General features: G+C 34.8%; 1 protein-coding gene across 2 annotated transcripts in view; it reads left to right on the top strand.

Moving 5' to 3' along the window:
* The window catches only part of Klp54D (Kinesin-like protein at 54D), a 113,218-nt gene that overhangs the window by 37,499 nt on the left and 55,220 nt on the right, over positions 1 to 20,499 (top strand). For both annotated transcript variants that reach the window (XM_017612453.1, XM_017612452.1), the window contains exons 2-4: positions 5,560 to 5,731; positions 7,748 to 7,975; positions 17,456 to 17,596. In XM_017612453.1, the coding sequence (XP_017467942.1) occupies positions 5,560 to 5,731; positions 7,748 to 7,975; positions 17,456 to 17,596 (541 nt within the window). The remainder of the gene's footprint in view (positions 1 to 5,559; positions 5,732 to 7,747; positions 7,976 to 17,455; positions 17,597 to 20,499) is intronic.

Raw genomic sequence — 20,499 nt, 5'->3', positions numbered from 1 at the left:
GGTTTTGCATTTTGCTGATACGCGGTTTTGTATTTTGTTGATACGCGGTTTTGCACTTTAAATGACGATATGTATCTTCCCTGCAGAAAAAAATTATCAATGATAAAAAATAACCCACCTGTAGTTAGTTTTGTTTCGGGATTTCTATAAAATATATAAATTGTAGTTTGCTACAAAAAGCTAACTTGAAACTAGTTGACAAGTAATGGAGGAGTAATGAAGAATATTGTTTTCTGTAAACGCGTTTCTATTTAAATATCCTAAACTTCGCAAATACTTTTTCGAATTGAGGACAAATAAAAGGAAGATCGAAATTTCGTATTATCATTTTGAAGTTATGTCTGACGACGGAGTTCGAATATGGGACCACCTACAGCAGAATATGGAAACAAATATGAAATGTAATAAAATAAGTGAAGTAAGTAAAAAATAAAAATAAAAAAATAAATAAATAAAATATTTCGTTTTCCTATTGATATTTTATGTCCAAAAGTAGTTAGTTACAAGTTAGTTAAATCAAATGCAGAGGTAACCACCCTTGACTACATCTAATCCAGAGGTAAACCACCCTTGACTATTTCGCGGCCATCGCCATAGAAATATAGTTAGCTTTCATCAAAGAAACTATACAGATAATAAGTGACTTTTAGCTCCTTCCTAATCAAGTTAAAGTTAGCTTACAGTTAGATACATTTCCTGCAGGGTTACTTAGAAGTAATTTTATAGATAAGAGTCTGAGTCTCAAATTGAAAGAATAAAAACTCTTAATCTTTCTGAGTGGCACATTGCAAAATCTTTACTCCAACTGACATGGCGCCATCATATATATATCCAATATCCATATATGTAATACTTCTATATTGGGAGTACGTTGAAAGTACATCTGCCAACATTAGAGTGCAGATATATAATGATAGAACGAGAAAACCAATCAGCTAATGTACCCAGAATGAAGTTTGAAAAAAATAAAAAAATTAAGAGCGGTGCAGTAAACGTCAGTATTTTACAAAATTATATTTTAATTTTAAAACCAAAAAAAAAAATATTAAAACTTGTGCGGAACTGTGCTGTTTGTAGAAGCAAAAAAGTAAGGAAAATGAAATGTATGTTATACTATTTACTTAAAGATGAGCCGTATTAGGGAAAACTGGCAGACGCTACATGCCGGCTAAGGTGCTGGAAAGGAAGGCACGCATCCTCACTGTATATCTTTTAAGAGTGATTACGGTGATCGCCTCAAGTGTAACTTATATGTACATCTCTTGCTGTTTATTCAAATCTGCCGATTACCACAAAGCTTGCACCAATCGCTTCCAGGGATTTTTTTTTTTTAATTTATTCAATATTTTTTATTTAAGCCGCTTCTGGAGTAACTTGACAGTTGTTTGTTCGTAGTAGTTCACAAATATACATTTATACTAACACAAGCAAACATTTATTTGATCCCATTGGGAAAATAGCTAAGCACCTTACGAGGTTAGCCATGTTTTCTTTCAGTTTTTAGTAACAAAATTATCATCATGACCAACGTCATCTACTAGTAAAGCACAAAATGAACACCTCCGCTGCCTGAATATCATTGAAAAATATTAATGTTGGTAAATTCGGTGCCCACTTGGATAAGCCTTACCCAGTTGCAAAATAACGTACCCCCGAAGTTATTTCCAAGCGCCGAACTACTCCGAGCGACTGCTCTACGTTCTACTTAACTGAGTATATGAAGCGGCTCAGAAGTATGTCTGATACCAAATGTACATTCTAAATTTCTACTTACATAAGGCGGCCACGCCTTTGTTAAAGTAAGGGAGATTCGGCATGCAAGTGGTAAGGACCGCCGGGTGAAGGGCAATACCTTACCAGCAACTTACACTTCACCCGGCGGTCCTTACCACTTCACTGATGAATCTCCCTTACTTTAACAAAGACGTGGCCGCCTTATGTAAGTAGGAATTTGGAATTTACATTAGGTATCAGACATACTTCTGAGCCGCTTTATGGTCTGATTATGCATACTTCGCATAACTTCGCACAACTTCGCATAAATTTCAAACTGTAATTTCGTATGTACTCTCTATGTATTTTTTATGTATTCCATTGCCCAGAAATTAGCAGAACTTTTAAAAACTTAGCGATCTGTTGAGTTTAGATTTCGCTTCACATTTTCTTAAGTTACATTTTTATGCACTGGTACAAACGGTTGTGCGAAGTTTTGCGAAGGTTGCATAATCATACCTTTACAAAGCAAGTTACGTATAATGCAGAGCAGTCGTTCGGAGTTGTTCGGCGCTTGGAAATAACTTCGGCCGTACGTAATGCGTCATAGGAGGTGTTCATTTTGTGCTTTACTAGTAGATGGCATTGGTCATGATGAAAATTTTGTTACTAAAAACTGAAAGAAAACACGGCTTACCTCGTAAGGTGCTTAGGTACCTATCAGGGTTGTTGCGAATATTATTCCGAAATAAAAGTCCTTTCCGGATAATAAAAAAACCGACTCTCCAAATTAAACAAATTTGGTATCATATGAAAGAGGACTGAAATAGCTTTTAACCAGAAATAATGAACGACATCTTCTTTTTTTTTGTAATTTAATACTAAAGAAATTCATATACCTGAAACAAGGTTTGTTCTATGGTAATTAATTAACATTTTTTATTGAAATATTTTTCAATATGTGGCTCTCCTCGTTTAGACATTCGCGTTTTAAAGCTATTTAAGTCCTCTTTCATTTGATATCAAACTTGTTTAATTTGGATAGCGGTTTGTTTATTATTCGGAAAGGACTTTTATTTCGGAATAATATTCGCAACAACCCTGGTATCTATGTTCCCAGTGGCATAGGCTGCGGAATAAAAACACATTGTGAAGATATGTTACTATAAATATAGAAGTATTATTTACATACTACATATGAGCCGCTTATTTTGAAAGTGGTATAAGTCACCTCGTCGCCTTGCGCTTAAATGGCCGGTTACTTGTAACCGAATACATCTGCAAATCGGTCTATCGTCGTAAACTAATGACAAAACCTTCTAGCAATGGTTGATGAAGTTGAACGAATAACCGACGCGTTCAGATACCAGTAACTGATCATTTAAGTTCAAGAGCTGGGAAGTGACTTATACCACTTTCAAAATAAACGGCTCATATATGGATATATCGAAGGCTATTGGCATAAAACTATTGTTGTAAGTGGCAAGCAACAGTTTTTCCAATTTCCAAGTGTTACAATTGTCCGGCATATAATGTCTTAAATAAAATGAATTACTGTCCAATGAAACCAAAAGGTTTCAGAAAAACTACCCTGCGCTGACCAAATAAGCAAAAAATTGCTGTTTTTTTATTTTTTCTTATTAAATATTGTATGTTTACTTGTATTTTCGTGATTTTCAAACTGAGACACCATGGGTAGATTGTTTAGATAACAAATGCTTTTTAAATATAACGTCGGGCAAAAAGAGGGCGCCAAATGTATAACTTGCCAGGGCGCTCGCACGGTTAAGGTCGACATTGTATGTAACGCCGTGTAAACTCAGGAAAGGGAATGGAAACGCATAGTTTGCGTGTTGCAAGCTTTAAGCTCGGTAATTTATGCGCCTCAGTGATATGTTCATATTGAAACATACTTACGAACATGTAAGCGTGAGTGACTTGCACAGAAGTAAGTAATTGCGTCAGGCAATAGCCAATACCCTACATATTTCTATGTATATACATATGTATGTTTATACAAAGTTATGAGTTGGAAATCGTGGTCGCCCTCTATTTGCATTTTTATCAGAAATAATGGCAGGGGTAGCAGGAAAAGTAGTTATTTATAACGCGACCAATGTCAAGCTCAAGTTCAAGGAATTATTTTTTTGAGCAAGATTATACATACATACACACATACACATATGTATATTAGACTTCAGAAAAAATGTAAAATGCTTCGTTGCTTCATCTGAAGCACATGATCTTTAGCTTCCTTTATAGCTAAAATCCATCACCTGAAAAATAATAGCATTTGTAAGTTTTGTGTATCCACCTGAAGAATTTAAAATTACTCGTTCTTCAATCCGTGTGCACCCGAAATCCTTCAGATTTTGAAGATTTTTAAGGTTGTACATATATGTTTTTGAGGTGGCCGAACTCGATGGGGAAGTGGTTTTCTCTACTAGGAACATATATTTTGATATGGGTATTACAAAAAAATCTCTAATAAAATGAGACAAATCCGAAAACTGCCCATTGATTATTTTTTAAATTTAGGTTCATTACTTCCCGATATATCGGTAAGTCACGGAACCTGTATCTGGATGCGTGGCGATTATCTACATTTCAAAAACGTACCGATATAAATTTTCGGCCTATGTCGATATTCCATGTGCATACCCTCAAATCATAGTACTTTATACGTTTGCCGTGGTCGTCATCAAGAGAAGGGGGTCTCATTCGAGGTTCAATTGAACTTTAGCTCGCTCTCAAACAGCTGTTTGGTCGCTAACTAGAGGATACGTGGATATAAATATCCGGAGGTAGTGAGCTGCGATTGAACCGTACGTGTAAGAATCACTTTCAACACTTAAGTGGACATCTGCACACGGAACCATCCCCCTAATACATATGTGCCTAAAAAAGGAAGCGCCATAAATTTTTTCTAGTCAGTCTAATACAAATGTATGCATGTAGGATGGTTCAAAAATACACAGGAAAATCAACTTATAGAATTTTTCCGCTGCCATCCCCCAACAGCCGGATTCCAACATTCGATATCGCTAATTTTGATCGCCAAAAATCTCCAAACATGCAACATCGAGTTACATACCCCTCATATTGCCAAATTTGGCTTATTACACATTGCATCTGTTATTTTTCCTTGTTGTATACGTTTAGGGAGCCTAAACTGATTTTCGTTTAGAGAAATTTGGCGACGAAATATGGTGTAGCGATTGTCATAGTTCCTTTACAGGACTGAAGAATATCGTTTAATTTGAAATCGGTTAATATTTAGCCGTGTCATCGGAGGTCTGAAGTTTTCGTGTATTTTTTATGGTAAAAAAACCTTTTTTCGTAGAATTGCTATAAAATCTATAGTAAAAATATTTTTTTGAAAGAATACAAATATGTATATCCCTTCAGAAACCTTTATACTTTAAGATGATAATGCATATTTAACTTTAAAATTTTACTGCCTTTTACACAACAATTTGTCATTTAATACATATTCTCAATTGTATTGCCCTTTGTAAACGTAATATAAGAGATGAGATTATCGTTCGTATCGAAAATACTCATAATTTTATGTTTTGATGATATTTAAAGATTTTATAGTAATTCTTCAAAAAAAAAAAAATAGTTTTCTGGCGACATATATTATTATTAAATATTAACCGATTACCAGATAAAAAAATACGGGTCTCCTTATTTTCGATATTCTTCAGTTCTGGGAGATGGCTGAAAAAGAACTTTGAACCACCCTAATGTACATGTGTAAGTCTAGTTCATCTCACCTCTTGTTATGTCAATCCCTAGAAATGCTAAATTCATTTCCTCGGTTCGTTTGTTCTAATTTTTCAGAATTGGTAGCGCAGATACGATGGAAATAGTGGCTTCTAAGTCCAGTGGCAGTGAACCTTCAACGCCGGAGGATAACGTAAATGTGGTGGTCAGAGTTCGGCCGTTGAACGAGAAGGAAAAGAGGGATAGACATGGCATGATTTTACAGTTTCCTGGAAATGGACAAATAATAGTAAGTTTACTTATACACCACTATGTACTTACATCCCAGCCAGCAAAATATCCGGAAACGTATCCGAAAATGGAAACAATTTCGTATAAAAACCTGATGTTTCATCCGTTTTCCGATTCCGTTTTCGGACGTTTTTCAGATCAATTCTCCCACTAAAGTGTTCATCCGAAACGTATGTGCAGAAAACTATCGAAAATGGCTGTAAAACGGATGCGCTTTCGGCTGTTTTCCTGAAATTTGTTTGATTAAATTTTTCGTTGAAAACGATTTCATTATGAACTTCACAGAAACTTTTTCATAGATACAGGAAACCAAACAAAATACAAATTTAAGATTCAGCAATTATTTCAATTTGAATAACTAATTTTAATGTGTTGCTTCTGACGGAATTCGAACCTGGAACCTCCTGAAAGCTAACAAATAGTAGCACACTTCTCTGCACACTCAGCTACTGGCGAATACGTATACATGTTTTCAAATGCTCAGTTTGAACAAATATTTTAAAATTATTGTTTTGAAATAAGATGATGACATTTTTCGGATACGAAAAATGAACAAATATGAAAATCGTTTTCTGAACATTTCCGGAAACGAAAAATGTACGAAAACTGCACTTTCGGCAAAAAGTACGTTTCTCTGCTAGCTGGGTTATTATATATTACATATCGTCGTTTAAAGTACAAAACCGCGTATCGTCATTCTGCAAAACCGCGTAACTGACTTTGGCTGCCAAAAATTGGATTTGCTCACACAAGCTCAATCCTTATCCATTCGTCCTGAAATATAGTAGCCAGAAATGCGATTGCTTTATAAAAAAGAGAACCATTTTGAAATATTAGTGTTTGTACGCTCTAGAAAATAATGTCTACAACTTCACATACGCGGTTTTGCATTTTGCTGATACGCGGTTTTGCACTTTAAACGACGATATGTATGTACATTAGAGTGGTCCAAAAAAATAAAGTCGGAGTTTTAATACCGGCACACCCTAGGATTGATCTATATCGAAAAAAATATACCCCTATTTTTTATTTTGAAATCAAAATATATTTAGGGAGTGCTCAAAGCGCTCAAAGTTTTCCATGTATTTTATATGCAGAAAAAAACATCTTTTCGTAGAAATAGTGTAGAATTCTTGAAAATAAATATTTTTCGATCCGAAAACTTTATTTATCTTCAGGAGTTTCCCAGTAATAATACTCAATTGTTTCTTTAACAATTTTTTCATGGTAACTATATTTTATAGGTTATCCAAAGGCCTTAAGCAGTGTTTGCATTATTCAACTTTGCGTTCAACAATTGCGTTCAACTCAACGCAGGGTTGCACTAAAAAAAAGTTGAATGGCTAAATGTTGGCTGGCGACCAACTTTGTTGAAAGCGATTAGTTGAAAGGCCATTCAACCAAAAGTTTAATGCAAAGTTGAACAATGCAAACACCTTTTTATGGCGAATATTTTGATATTTTTTCATATTTTGATATTTTTAGCCATTCAACTTTTTTTCGTGCAACCCTGCGCTGAGTTGAACGCAAATGTTGAACGCAAAGTTGAACAATGCAAACACACTTTTAGAGAATGCAATTGGGGACCAATAAAAAATCTTTAATCATAAAAAATGGTCAAATAAACAATTGGATATTAATACTGGCATTCTCCTGAAGAGAACGACAGTTTTCCGGTCGATAAATATTGATTTTCAAGTATTTTATACAATTTCTACGAAAAATTGTTTTTTCTCCATATAAAATACACTGAAAACTTTGAGCGCTTTGAGCACTCCGTAAATACTTTTTGATTTCAAAATAAAAAAATATGGGTATATTTTTTTCGGTATATAACAATCCTAGGGGGTGGCGGCATTAAAAATCCGACCTTATTTTTTTTACATACATTTTTGGACCACTTTAATGTACATATGTATGCATGCATTTATATAACTTCTACTTCGTGTGGCAGTTTCTTTATGCACATTGATTTATTTCCACTTTCTCTTTATGTATGTATGTATATATGTAGATCGAAAGCAGTGAGGGCAGCAACAGAAGATCGCGAAATCAAGAAAACGTGCACGTCTTTACTTATAATGTGGTGTTTGAACCTGGAGCAACTCAAGAAGATATTTTGGATTATTCAGGCATCAAACGTATAATTGAAATGGCAATCGAAGGGTTTAGTTGCACTGCATTTTGTTATGGACAAACCGGTTCGGGAAAAACACATACGCTAACCGGTCCACCCGATCTGGTAAGATTCTAGACATTGTACATTGATAAATAGATTAGAGGCTAATCCGGCGAAACTTCAGTTCATAAATGGGATGATATGTATTCATTTATGAAAGCTTTAACGCGTCTTCTTTTTGACAAATTTTGAATATTTAAATGCAAATATTAACTGATATATAGACATTTTGTAGATAGTTCCTAATAATCAACATAATAAAAGCATGTTTTGGTATATGCACTTTACCAACTCCTTTCCGCAATTATTTACTAGCTATACTGACAAATTATCATTTCCTACAGCTTTACTATTTTGAGACTTGCTATTGCTATTCGAATTCCGTTATGCCAAAAGAACGTAACATTAATTTCGCCATAATTTATTACTGGATAAAAAATGTGGGTAAAGAATTTGCGTGGAAGGCAGGACACCTGAGGGTCAACTCCAGTTCTGCGGTATCGTGAAGTGATACAAATAACACCTTCACACCGCATTTATTTCGGTGTTAATTTTATACTTTTCACCTCATTTCACGATAACGCAGAACGGGAATTGACCCTCTGACAACCATAACGAATCTTATATCTTAGAGGACAACGCTGTGTTTTCGTGACGCTGCGTACTAACTGCAATTGCTTAGTTGCGTAAACTGCAGAATTTTAGGCAATATTTCCGATCATGAGAAATGAACACTTCTAATGAAAAAATCCATACGTGAAAGAATGCTAACGAGAACAGAGAGGGTAAATAACCGATCAAATTCCAGTATTCTATAGGTAGCTTTGTCTGGTAAATTTTCTTTGAATTTCTCCACAGCAATGCGTTTTGGAAAAGTATACATCTACTACGTTTATACGGACAGAATAATCGACTTAATTGAAAGCGCATTGACACCGTACACATTTCGCTCTAGTGTTTATACTTACGGCTTTATTTCGGCATCAAAGTAACCGTCTTCAAAAGCAAACAAAATAAGCTGTTTTCATTTGACATTTTATAAGTTAACATAATGGAAAGTGATAAAAATCTAATTTTATTCGGCATTATAAAATCGTGGCAAAGAAAAAGAACGATTATTATTAATCAGCTTTTAAATACTGATGCGATTATTTGGAATTTGAGCGGAACAGCTGATCTCCAATTCGCTTTGAGTGAGAGCGGTGTTTATACACTCTTTCTAACTGTCTGGAGAAATAAACTACCGATTTGAAATGGATTGTGAGCCAAAACACTTCGCTCTTTCAAAGCGAATTGAAATTCAGTTTATACATATGTTTTGAATCGCGGCGAAATGAATTAAAGCGAGTTATGCATGCGTATAAACGTAGTAATCGTCAACATCGTTCGGCGTTATTGAACGTTATACTTTGTACGTATGCAAAGCAATTGACGTGTTGGAAGTCAGCCTTTCTTTCCTTCTTTTAGTGCCAACCAAGGTACATTGAACAGGTAGTATCAGTAGAGCAGCTGATTTGATTTATTTTCAAATTATTTGGTCTCGAAAATGTCAAATATTTTTAATTTTTTCTCACAAAAATTCTGAATTGTTAAAATCCATTTGCATGTGAAACCTTTTCCCATACAAAACAAGCGATTGAATAGCAGCTTTTGGAACGTTCGCCCAACTCGGCAGCACGACCGCTGATTACTGGGCCTTGCAAAGGATGGATCAATGCTTCGAGAAGCAAACAAATTTACTAGGAAAGAAAGTTGCATCAATTTTTATTTTTTCCAATTTCAATTTTTTATTTTTTATAATTTTTTGTATTTCACATGGCACGCTTTGATTTAGAAGAAAAAAGTTTTTGACACATTCGATACCAGAAGCAACAACAAAATACACGCAAATGTTGTTTTTGCTCTACTGATACTACCTGTTTAATGTGCCTTGGTGCCAACCATGATACAAAAAAAAGAAGGTTGTTTCAATTTTAATTTTTTTGACATAAACTGTGCTTACTGACATTTCTACTTTTCGTAAATTGTTGAACTAGCACTACCACCTAATCAAATAATTATTTTGGAATTTTTAATATTTTTTTAAGGAATTTTTATTTTATTAAAAAGTAAGTTGTAACACACGAGGTAAATATACTTACATGATTGTTCGTATTAAAAGAGCTGCGTATTGATTTAAATTGCTATAAATGTAAGGCACACCAAAAATGTAGCATTACCTTTTACATGATATATTATATGCAGTTGGTCCTTTAAGAAACTAAGTAGGATGTTGCTTTGTTTCGGATTCTAGGGAAGCATACTCACTCTACTCCTGCTGGTATCGCGTTTCGCTCTAATTGGGCGCATCCGTTCCTCCGGTTGAAATCTTTCGCGGAAAAGTGCCCGGATCAAACAAACGATACTTTTGGTAACGCATTTCCAGTTACCATGCACGCGGATATCCACTTTTCCCGCATATGTGGTTCCGCCGGGAGTCGAAAAAACTGTATGTTAGTTTTGTCGCAATTTATTCTGTTATTTTTGCAGCTCCTAAATATGCAGCTCATCTTACTAAAAAACAATACAAAAAATTAACAACCGTAAATGCATATTTTATGTGACTGCAATGTAATGTTTCAATTACCTTCCGTTTTATACTCACTATCGCTAAAGGCATTAATTTCTTTTAAATAATTGTATTTTTTTTTTTTGAGGTAGGTAATCAATCACTTTTTTACTTTTGTCAAAGAATATGGTAGCTCGATTTCAAAAGAAAATGCCAAAAGCACAGTTTACGTCAAATGGGAGCAATAGCGGCTAAGAAAAAGTGAAACTACCTTTAAATATTGTATCATGGTGCCAACATTATTGATGCTTGCATTAATAAATCATTCTGGTTTGCTGTAGACTTCGACAGATCCGTCGCCTTCCTTCATTTACTGCGATCAGACATGTCCAAAAACAGCATTCGAGAACGTTCACAGGTTGATGAAGGTTAAGCCACTTGTTTCAGGTTTTTTTTGTTTCCTATGTCCACTCTGCCAAAATTTTATTTGATCATATTTTTTTATTTTCACTTTTATGGCAACATAGATTTTTTAAAAGAAAAGTACTGATAAAAATAAAATATTTCACACAAACAGTGTTGAAATTTAGAAATTCCTGCCTGTATTTTGTTTGTAAGTCAAATATTAGTGGCATTGTGCTACTATGATAGCACGGCCGAGTAATCTAGTCAACATATGTATGTGTAGTAGAGGTTTACGCCGACAGGCTTTGAGGCGGCGGCGTGGTCAACTTCAAAAATATTCGGCGGCGACGCCGGCGCTACTGCTCATAAGGTAGATTTCAAAGACCCATGAGGCTACTAATCTTATCAGATCCGATACTACTACTATTTAAATTTAAAGAAATAAAAAAATTTTAAAAGTTTAGTTATTGGGGTAATTTATGTCGCTCTAAATAAATGTTTACAATAATCTTATCAACCGTTATGTTAAATTACGGAGTTCTTACGATTTTTTGCGGATTACATATTGAAAACAAGGTTAGTCTACTTTTTTCCAAAAGTTTAACCCATCAACTCGAACCAGAACGGGCCTTCTTGACCCACTGTTGAAAAAATGGCTTATAGATGGTTAAAATTTACACTAAAATAAGAAGCTCCAAATTTTTCTAAGGAGAACCGAATGTAATGAAAAATAATACTAATGTTTACCATAAAGAGGGAACTTTGACTCTGTGTAGAAAACATTGCGATGCGAGGGAGCAAAACCTTCCTGGGGTTTGACCACCACTAAGGAATGCTAAAGTAATTTTCACACAGCCACCTAGTACTTGTATACGTATGTGGGACCACAGAATAAAATAACTTACGAATACAAATATTAGCAAAAAATGTGTTTGTTTAAAATATTATCTTTGTTTTATCTCCAATAATTGAGGAGTTCGATGCAAAGAGGACGCTTCTATTAAAACTGCTTTCTGAGATATTGGCGTTAAAGTTTTTGATGTGTTATAACTTCCTTGTTGTTGTAGTAGGTTTATAAAAAAGTAGTATTGTTGTAGGATTGAAAAGAATTGTCGACTGCGGAAAAAAATCGATAGATTACCAGTATTCGGCCCCAATTTAACTGTAATAAACGCTTTCGTCGAAAAATATGTTACCTATGTTTTTTCTGAGTTACTTTTTGTTGGAAAAAGAAAGGAGATCATATTCTTGTCCAGTGGCCCAAATTATGTAAAAAAAAACTAATTTAAAAGTGTAATTTTCATTTCGTAAAATTGTGTTTTTATACAGGTAGTATTTAGTTCCTCCAAACGATGTATTCAATGTACATATGTACATCATGAAATTTTGTACAAAATTCCGTAGGCGCCGAACGCCGCCGCCGCCGCCGCGGCGCCGATATTTTCGTAACTCGGCGGCGGCGCGGTAGGAATGACACAAATCGGCGGCGGCGGCGGCGTGGCTCGGCGGCGTACACCTCTAATGTGCAGTAGTCGAAAAAATGATATTAAAATTTTTACAAGTTTTTAAATACTATTTTTGTTGTTATTTAATTTGGTTAGCTTTTTATAGTTCATTCTTTACCAACATCCGTATAAATACATACAAGTTTAAAGACAGTTCACACGATAAGGAATTTGCCGATATTCGGTGCAAATCGTTTCCCAATTGTGTGATTACCCAAATATTATTCTTTATCCCAATCACGTAAAATAATTTGTTGAAATTTTTCAATACCAGATTACTGTATTGTACCAAGCTTTTGACTACAAAAAAAATCAAATTTTTTTTATTTTGTACCAATAGACCAATATAAAAATGCACAACTCTGTACAAATGTACCAATCGAGTGACACTGCCTTAAAAATTCCTGCAATTAAAAAAAAATCAACGAATTGTAAAAAATTCGATTTTTTAATTAGATTCTTAGTATCGGCTACATCATTGAATTCTAGTAGAATAAAGTACAAGTTTCAAATGGCTTGATTTTTTAGAATTTTTAAAACAGCTCGATATTTGTACGAAAGTTTGTTGAATTTTTTGATATTGCACAAAGTTGGTAACTTGGATTTGCATGGGTGTTGTCAAGAAAAAAATAACCAAAATTAAATAACAACAAAAATGATACGTTAAAAATTGGCAAAAAGAACAGCTACAACCTACAAACATATCAAGCTTGATGTTGATAGAAAGATAGAGATTTTTTGTTAACACGCAGATCCCATAAGATAGATCGTGTCAGCTGACACGTTCTCCGTTTTTACGTCCGTGGGCAACTGCGCTTTAACTCAATTTCCAAGCACGCACGCAGCCACGCAAGGGCCCTTAGCTTTCGTTGCGTTTCAGACTAACTTTATTTATGTATATATGCCAACCACGTGGCAACGCCGTTGTTTGTTCCTTAAAATTGTTTTTGCATTTATGTAGTTGTTTGTTTACGTTTCGTGTCGATAAAAACATGGTTGCATTTCTCATATTTAAATATATACAAATGTAAACTAAACAAACATATGCAAAAACACGTTCAAGCAACAAGCTATTGCAACTTTTTTGGCATACTTAAATAAGTTGCGTTCCAGCAGCAGTACGATTTGCAGGTTTTGCAGGATTTAGTCCGCAAAGTGTTCCAGTCGACAAATTTCCTGTAACTGAAAGCAGTTTCGTGAGAATAAACTATGCTTACTCTCAGTTAGAAGTTTCAGGATTTAGTCCAAAGTGTTTCTTCCTGCAAATTCATGAAAACTGTGAAATGAAGAGCAGTGTTGCAACACGTAAACAACAAGTTAAAGAGCTGATGCAATTTATAGGAAATATTTCTAGCAGAGTAGAAGGCAATTGCACCAAAATAACGAAATCTTTTGAGAAGTAAAATTTTGTGTGTAGGAATTTTTACCTGAATAAATAATTCTGTAAACAAACATATGACATTTATATACTTGCAGGAAAAATGGTTTTTTGCGTTCCAGCAGTTTTTCTCAGTTCTTCTCTCTTGTGAGGGATATTTTGCTTTTTGACAGTTCAACATGTTTAAGTCCAAAAATCGCTGGAACGCACCTATTAATTGAATTTGGCCCTTAGCAGGGTAGCCAATTCATTTTTGAGAATTCCCTGATTTCAATAATGAAATTCCCCGATTTTGCCTGAAATTTTGTAAAATTCCTCACATAGGACATCGTTTTCTTTACAAAAAAAAAAATATTTTTAAATATAATTCATCTATGTATACATAAACAAACCATACATGGTTGAGGCGGAAATGCCTCTTAAATGTATGCTTTAATATTGATACTGAATTAAGAAACGTGCTAAGCAACAGCTTAGGAATAAGACTTATGTACATATCTATGTACATCAGTGTCGGACAGCCCCCGTAGGTCCGCCATTGACTGACACTTAGTTGAACCCCCAAAACCCAGCCGCTGGATCCGCCACTGATGTACATGAATATATTAGGACTCATACAAGGAAGAAGGTAAAGTTGAATATGTAGAAAATATATAGGGATAAAGGCAAAGATTAAAATAAAGNGGTGCATGCAATGCCAAGTATGCATAACAGAGCCTTAAGACTTATGTACATATCTATGTACATCAGTGTCGGACAGCCCCCGTAGGTCCGCCATTGACTGACACTTAGTTGAACCCCCAAAACCCAGCCGCTGGATCCGCCACTGATGTACATGAATATATTAGGACTCATACAAGGAAGAAGGTAAAGTTGAATATGTAGAAAATATATAGGGATAAAGGCAAAGATTAAAATAAAGTAAAGAACCAAACCCTAAAGACAAAAGGCAAGGTAAATTTATATACTTAATATAGTAGTAAAGGTGTGGAAGAATATGTAGATGAAGCAAATAATGAACATATCGATCTGGATGAAAGTCAAGAAAATGATAAATTAAAAATTGACAACGTAAAAAAAAGGAAAAAAAGAGAGTTGTGTTGTGTTGTGTTGTTTTGTGTTGTGTTGTGTTGTGTTGTGTTGTGTTGTGTTGTGTGGTGTTGTGTTGTGTTGTGTTCTGTGGTGTTGTGTTGTGTTGTATTGTTTTGCATTGGCTTCTATTGTGATGTGTTGTGTTGCTTGGGTTGTTTTGTGTTGCGCTGTGGTGTTTTGTTTTGTGTTGTGGTGTGCGGTGTTGTATTGTGTTCTATTGTTTAGTATTGTATTGTGTTGTGTCGTATTGTTTTGTATTATGTTGTATTGTGTTTATTGTATGGTTTTATATTGTGTTGTGTTGTGTTATTTTGTTTTGTTTTGTGTTCTATTGTTTTTTGTGTTGTATTGTGTTGTGTTGTTTTGTTTTGTGCTGTGTTCTGTAGTGTTTTATTGTTTTTTATTGCGTTGTATTCTGTTGTTTTGAGTTGTTTTGTGTTTTGTTGTTATGTTATGTCGCAGTTTTCATATGTCTGGAAATTACCGTTATATGGGAAGTGGGCGTGGTTACAGTCCGATTTCGCCCGTTTTCAATACCAACCTACCTTGGCTTAATGGAAACTTGCATACCAAATTTCGTTGAGTTATCTCAATTTTTGCTCGAGTTATCGTGAACACGGATGGACGGACAGACAGACATGGCTATCTCGATTCGTTTTGACTGTTACAAACAACCTTTATGTGAACAAAATTAATATACCCTTCTGCGCAAGTGCGCTCGGGTATAAAAACAAAAACAAAGATGCGTAAAGATAAATGCAAAAATTAAGATCAAAGTGAATTTATATATTTTACTAATATAAGGGCGTTCGTGGGTAACAGCGCTCTAACACTTATTTTTCCTCTTCCAGCGATAAGTGTCCGTGTCCAACAGTAACGGAAAAATATATGCAAATAACCCTTTCTCACTGAGAGGAGCACACATTTACGAAACATAAACCACCTGTTCTGTTTTTTCTCTTAAATATTGACGGTTGTTTTGGGACACTTTCAAAGTGGAGAGGGATATTTTCGACCTCTACTCTCAATTTAACTCAACTCAGCTCAGCTCAGCCCACCTCAATTCCCCTTAATTATAGTGGTTGAATTTCAACCGTTGGGCGAACACTAGTATCTTAAAAGAGGTAAGAAAAGGCAGCATCAAATGTGTATATATTAGAGCTGTCAAACTATCGATAGTCCAGTCCATCGATGTTTTACGATAGTCTTAAGGGTGACTATCGATAGTATCGGCCCATTTCATATGTTTTTCTAAATCAATTTATTTTTCGTTATCTTGCTTTTATAAATTTGTTTATTTTAGCGGCTCACGGTTGCATTTTAGAATCTAGAAATATTGCTAGAAATTCGTTCACCGTGCAAACAGTCAAAAAGCGATTTCACAAATTTTCCCTGCAATTCGCCTTTCGGAAATAAAAAACTTTCTTTCGAGAAACACTATATATGCAAGGTCTCACTGCTCATGAAACTGCTTTCTGAAATTTCTCAAATTGACAGTCTTTTGAAATATACTGCATTGCCACGTCTGACACGCTCTTAAGACGGCAATGTAACCTCTGCCATTTCCACGTTTAAAATAAAAAATGGCGCTTTTAGAAATAATGCCATGAACCAACTAACGAAATCACCAGCATGGCAACCGTGCATTTGTAATTGCATTTTAGGAAAAAAATAATAGTTGATAACGTCATTTTTAAATCGGTTGTTTCATTAACACACATGGTTTCATTCCGTTTCATTCACATGACAGCGAAAAAATTACGTCACTGCAAAAAAAATACTTTTTCTCGCACTCCGTCCTGGGTGTTCTTTATTCGTTAGTCCATGAAATAATGCTGCAAAGTTTTGTTCTCTTTGAACCAATACATCATTTTTTAATCGGTTGTTTCATTCACACACATGGTTTCATTCCATTTCATTCACATGACAGCGAAAAAATGACGTCACTGCAAAAAAAATACTTTTTTTCGCACTCAGTCCTGGGGGTTCTTTCTTCGTTAGTTCATGAAATAATGCTGCAAAGTTTTGTTCTCTTTGAACCAATACGCGCAAATGTCAAAAGCGCTAGGAAAGAGAATACGCTACCGATGAAACGATAGTGGCGATAGTGGTAAAACTATCGATAGTTATATCATGTGACCAGACTATCGATACTATCGATAGTATCATCGATAGTTTGATAGCTCTAGTATATATGGAATCAGGGAAAGTTAAATCGTGGACATTCTTAATCTAATATAATCTATCTCTTTAGCAGAAAAAAGGCATTTTCCATAAAATACGTTCCCTGTTTATTATACTAGAATTGAACGAGCTATAAAACTGGTGTGACATTTCGACTTACACCTAATTCCTCACGAAAAAACTTCCCATGTAAACTGATCTTTCCCAAAAAAAAAAAACAGCCCATTCCCCGATTTCCCACGTTAACTTAAATTCGACGCAAAAACTTATAAATAAAAATTATTTATAAGCTTTGGTAAAAATTGTTATCAAACACTCGAAAAAATATGAATTAGAGTTTGTTTTATCTTGTAAGCATACTTGCTCATCCGTTGTTATATCCTGGGAATACTGTTTATAGTTACTGATTAGATTTTTCCTATTTCTTTCAGTTTGTCGGCAAGCCAAATTTAAATGATCCACGGCATGGTCTCATCTTCCGATCGTTCTTGTACCTCTTCCAGTTGATAAAAGATCGCAAGGATGTCAACTATGTGCTAAAGGCGTCTTTCCTTGAAATCTACAATGAACGTGTGAGTATTCCCTTCAAAGGATGGTCATGGAATCAATAAAATTTAAGCAAAATATTGATATACATAGGGCCAGTTTCTCAATGTCTGGTTAACACTATAGTTATAACTCCAGGTTAAACATCGTTAACGACCTTATCGACTCCCTGTTATAAGTTATGAAGTCGTTATGTTTAACCTGTAGTTAGTGTTAACCAGACATTGAAAAACCGGCCCATAGAGATATATATATACACATGCGCATGCGGCCGCTCCATATTAAACATAACAAAATTGCCAACCGTCCCGTTTTCGGCGGGACTATCCGGTATTTAAGAACTATGTCCCGGTCCCGGTACAAAACATGCTTTGACGCAAAATGTCCCAGGTTTTGGCAAGAAAAAAATTTTGACATCCCGTTGTAAAAAATTTAGGACTCTTAAAATATGTATATTTTACAAATTCTATTTACTAATCGACACTATACGCCGTATTTTGTTTGCTACCACGATTTCCTGCAGACTGTTTCATTTATAACTAATGCAATAAACATAATGAGCAATGCGGTGGCGCCGTGCATGCAGCTGTTTGCTAATAGGAGTGTACTCGTACCTAAAACTATTAAAAATTTTAGACAACGTTCACCGGTTTTGTGTTCTCGTACCCAAAAAACTTGCAAAGTAGGGGAAATTGGGAGAGCATATGGAGGAAAATATAGTATTTTTGAATTATTTATTGTTAATTTTATTATTCTAGCATATACTACATATATAACGAAAAACGAAGTAAATTTATCAAGCGCAACGTTGGTTGGGTTTATTTTTAGTTAAACCCCTATACTGTAATCCGATCGTAACTAGCAACGGCACTGCCAGCTAAAAACGTGAAATTCGAAGTTTTTAATCAGCTGCTTTGGCAGAAACAAATCAAAATAAATATATTCGCAAGTGAATTAAAATATTAGTTTAATCATTATTTGAAAAGACTTTTCCTTAATTAAGTAAAATACAAAGGAGTCGGTGGCCTGTGCACTTTTGTTCCAGGAGGAAGAACAGCTAACAGTTGCATTAATATACAAAGGAGATTGTTCTAATCCATTTAGCTTAAATGATAAAATGTAAGCTCCCTCTTTTTAAGGGCCTCCATTTCACTAGATATTGTGCCGCTTTAATTCTTGCAACGCTTTCCCGAAATTCCACCATATCCCCTTTAGCTCCTTTTACAAAGCCTCGACCAATGTCCGGCCTTTCGCTCATGCATTCCACCAGTTGTTCGTATTGCGAGCGATTGGTTGTGATCCTCGACCTGATAATTTGATAAACATTTAATAATACATTGTTTTTCTATTCACACTTTAACTTACATTCATATTTTTGCGTTTACACACTTTACTTTATTGATATTTTGAAACAATTTGTTTCCCTCCGACACGAGTTGCTATTCGTACAAAATTTCCGACAAATACATAAAAATGACAGCTGCGTCGGATTCAGGAATATCAACATTACGAATTTCGAAGATAGCCTACGAATTTCGAAATTACGATACGACAACTCGGATTTCAGCATACCAATTTTACGATTCGTAGCAAAATCGAATCTACGACAGATTACAGCATAGGGTTGTTAATTTACTATTAAACTCCCGCTTGTTTACTTTAAAGGTGCTGACTATGGTTGCGATCTGACGTTTTTCGTTTGTACCATACATTTCCTTTAAACATACCAAAATAAATTAAAATATAGCATGCTGAACTGTTTTTTGCTAACGTAGTCACTTTTGGTAGGTTGATTGTTGAAATGAAAATTTTATGATTTTAAAGGTAAATTTTTTGGGATCAATGAGCTTCTGGGGAGGAGCTTCTCTTATTTATGAATGCGTCATCATGTGGTATCACAAATAATTTTAAGAAAAATAACTTATTTTAAAAAGGTTTCTCTTACCCCAAGAAATTCAATTGCCAAATTGGGAAAATGTACCAAGCAGAAAATAAATTGTTTAATGAACCACCAGTGGTAACTGGGGAAATGATCAGCTGTTTCGAAGGTTGCAAGTTTTTGAAAATTTTGCGTTCTCGTACTTATGTGGATATTTTGTCTCTTTGAGAGCGAATGCTGCTAAAATCTAAGAATTTTTGCTGCTGGATAATTTTTTCCGCTCAATACGAGTTAGTTAGAGTTTTCATATCACTTTGCATGGACCTTAAACTCATTTGAGGCCTATGGTTTCAAGGGAAATCGTTTTTAGAATTTTCCGGGGATTACGTTTCTACTATACCCGTTGACGGAAAAAAATCGTCTCAGGCTAATGCATGATACAAACAGTGTTGCCAGAAATTTTGTATAGCGCATCCCCATATCGAGCCGCAATTATCCCCAAAAAATCCCCATTTTTCTTTTAAATCCCCTTAAGTAAGAAATAAAAAAATATGTATTCTCATTTCTGTTACTTCAGTTTAATTACAGTTTCGAATTCTTTTATATTACAAATTTTCACAGTTGTATATGTGTACATATATATGTGATCATTTGGTTATTTACGTATAGCGGTTGCTTATTTTTTATGGTTTTTGGAGACTATTTAACAACATACCTTCGGCCCAAGGTTCCTATTCCCATTGCTGTCTGTAAGTTCGTCAATTTCTTTTGTGCGCTTGCCACTTTGTAAAATTCTTTTTACACTAAGGAAATCAGAAATATATGCAGTCCACTCGGTAAATGCCAATCACAGCGATCCTTTTACAATTTGGTGTAATGAAGTGAGAGAAAATTGTGTGTTCAGCCAAAGCAATTAAAACAGGCATTTTTCCACGAATAATAAAGTAAGAAAATCTTTGTTTGAGAAATTTTTAAGGGCAGGCAGTAAAATATATGTATTTTAATTTCAATATGAATATTTTAAACCAAACAAAAATCGCCATCAAATCC

The sequence above is a fragment of the Rhagoletis zephyria genome, unplaced genomic scaffold, assembly GCF_001687245.7.
Source record: "Rhagoletis zephyria isolate East Lansing unplaced genomic scaffold, Rhagoletis_zephyria_1.1 Rzeph_scaffold_00544, whole genome shotgun sequence".
Lineage (NCBI taxonomy): Eukaryota > Metazoa > Arthropoda > Insecta > Diptera > Tephritidae > Rhagoletis > Rhagoletis zephyria.
Note: the sequence above shows the minus strand (reverse complement) of the source record. Positions and strands in the feature narration are given on the sequence as shown.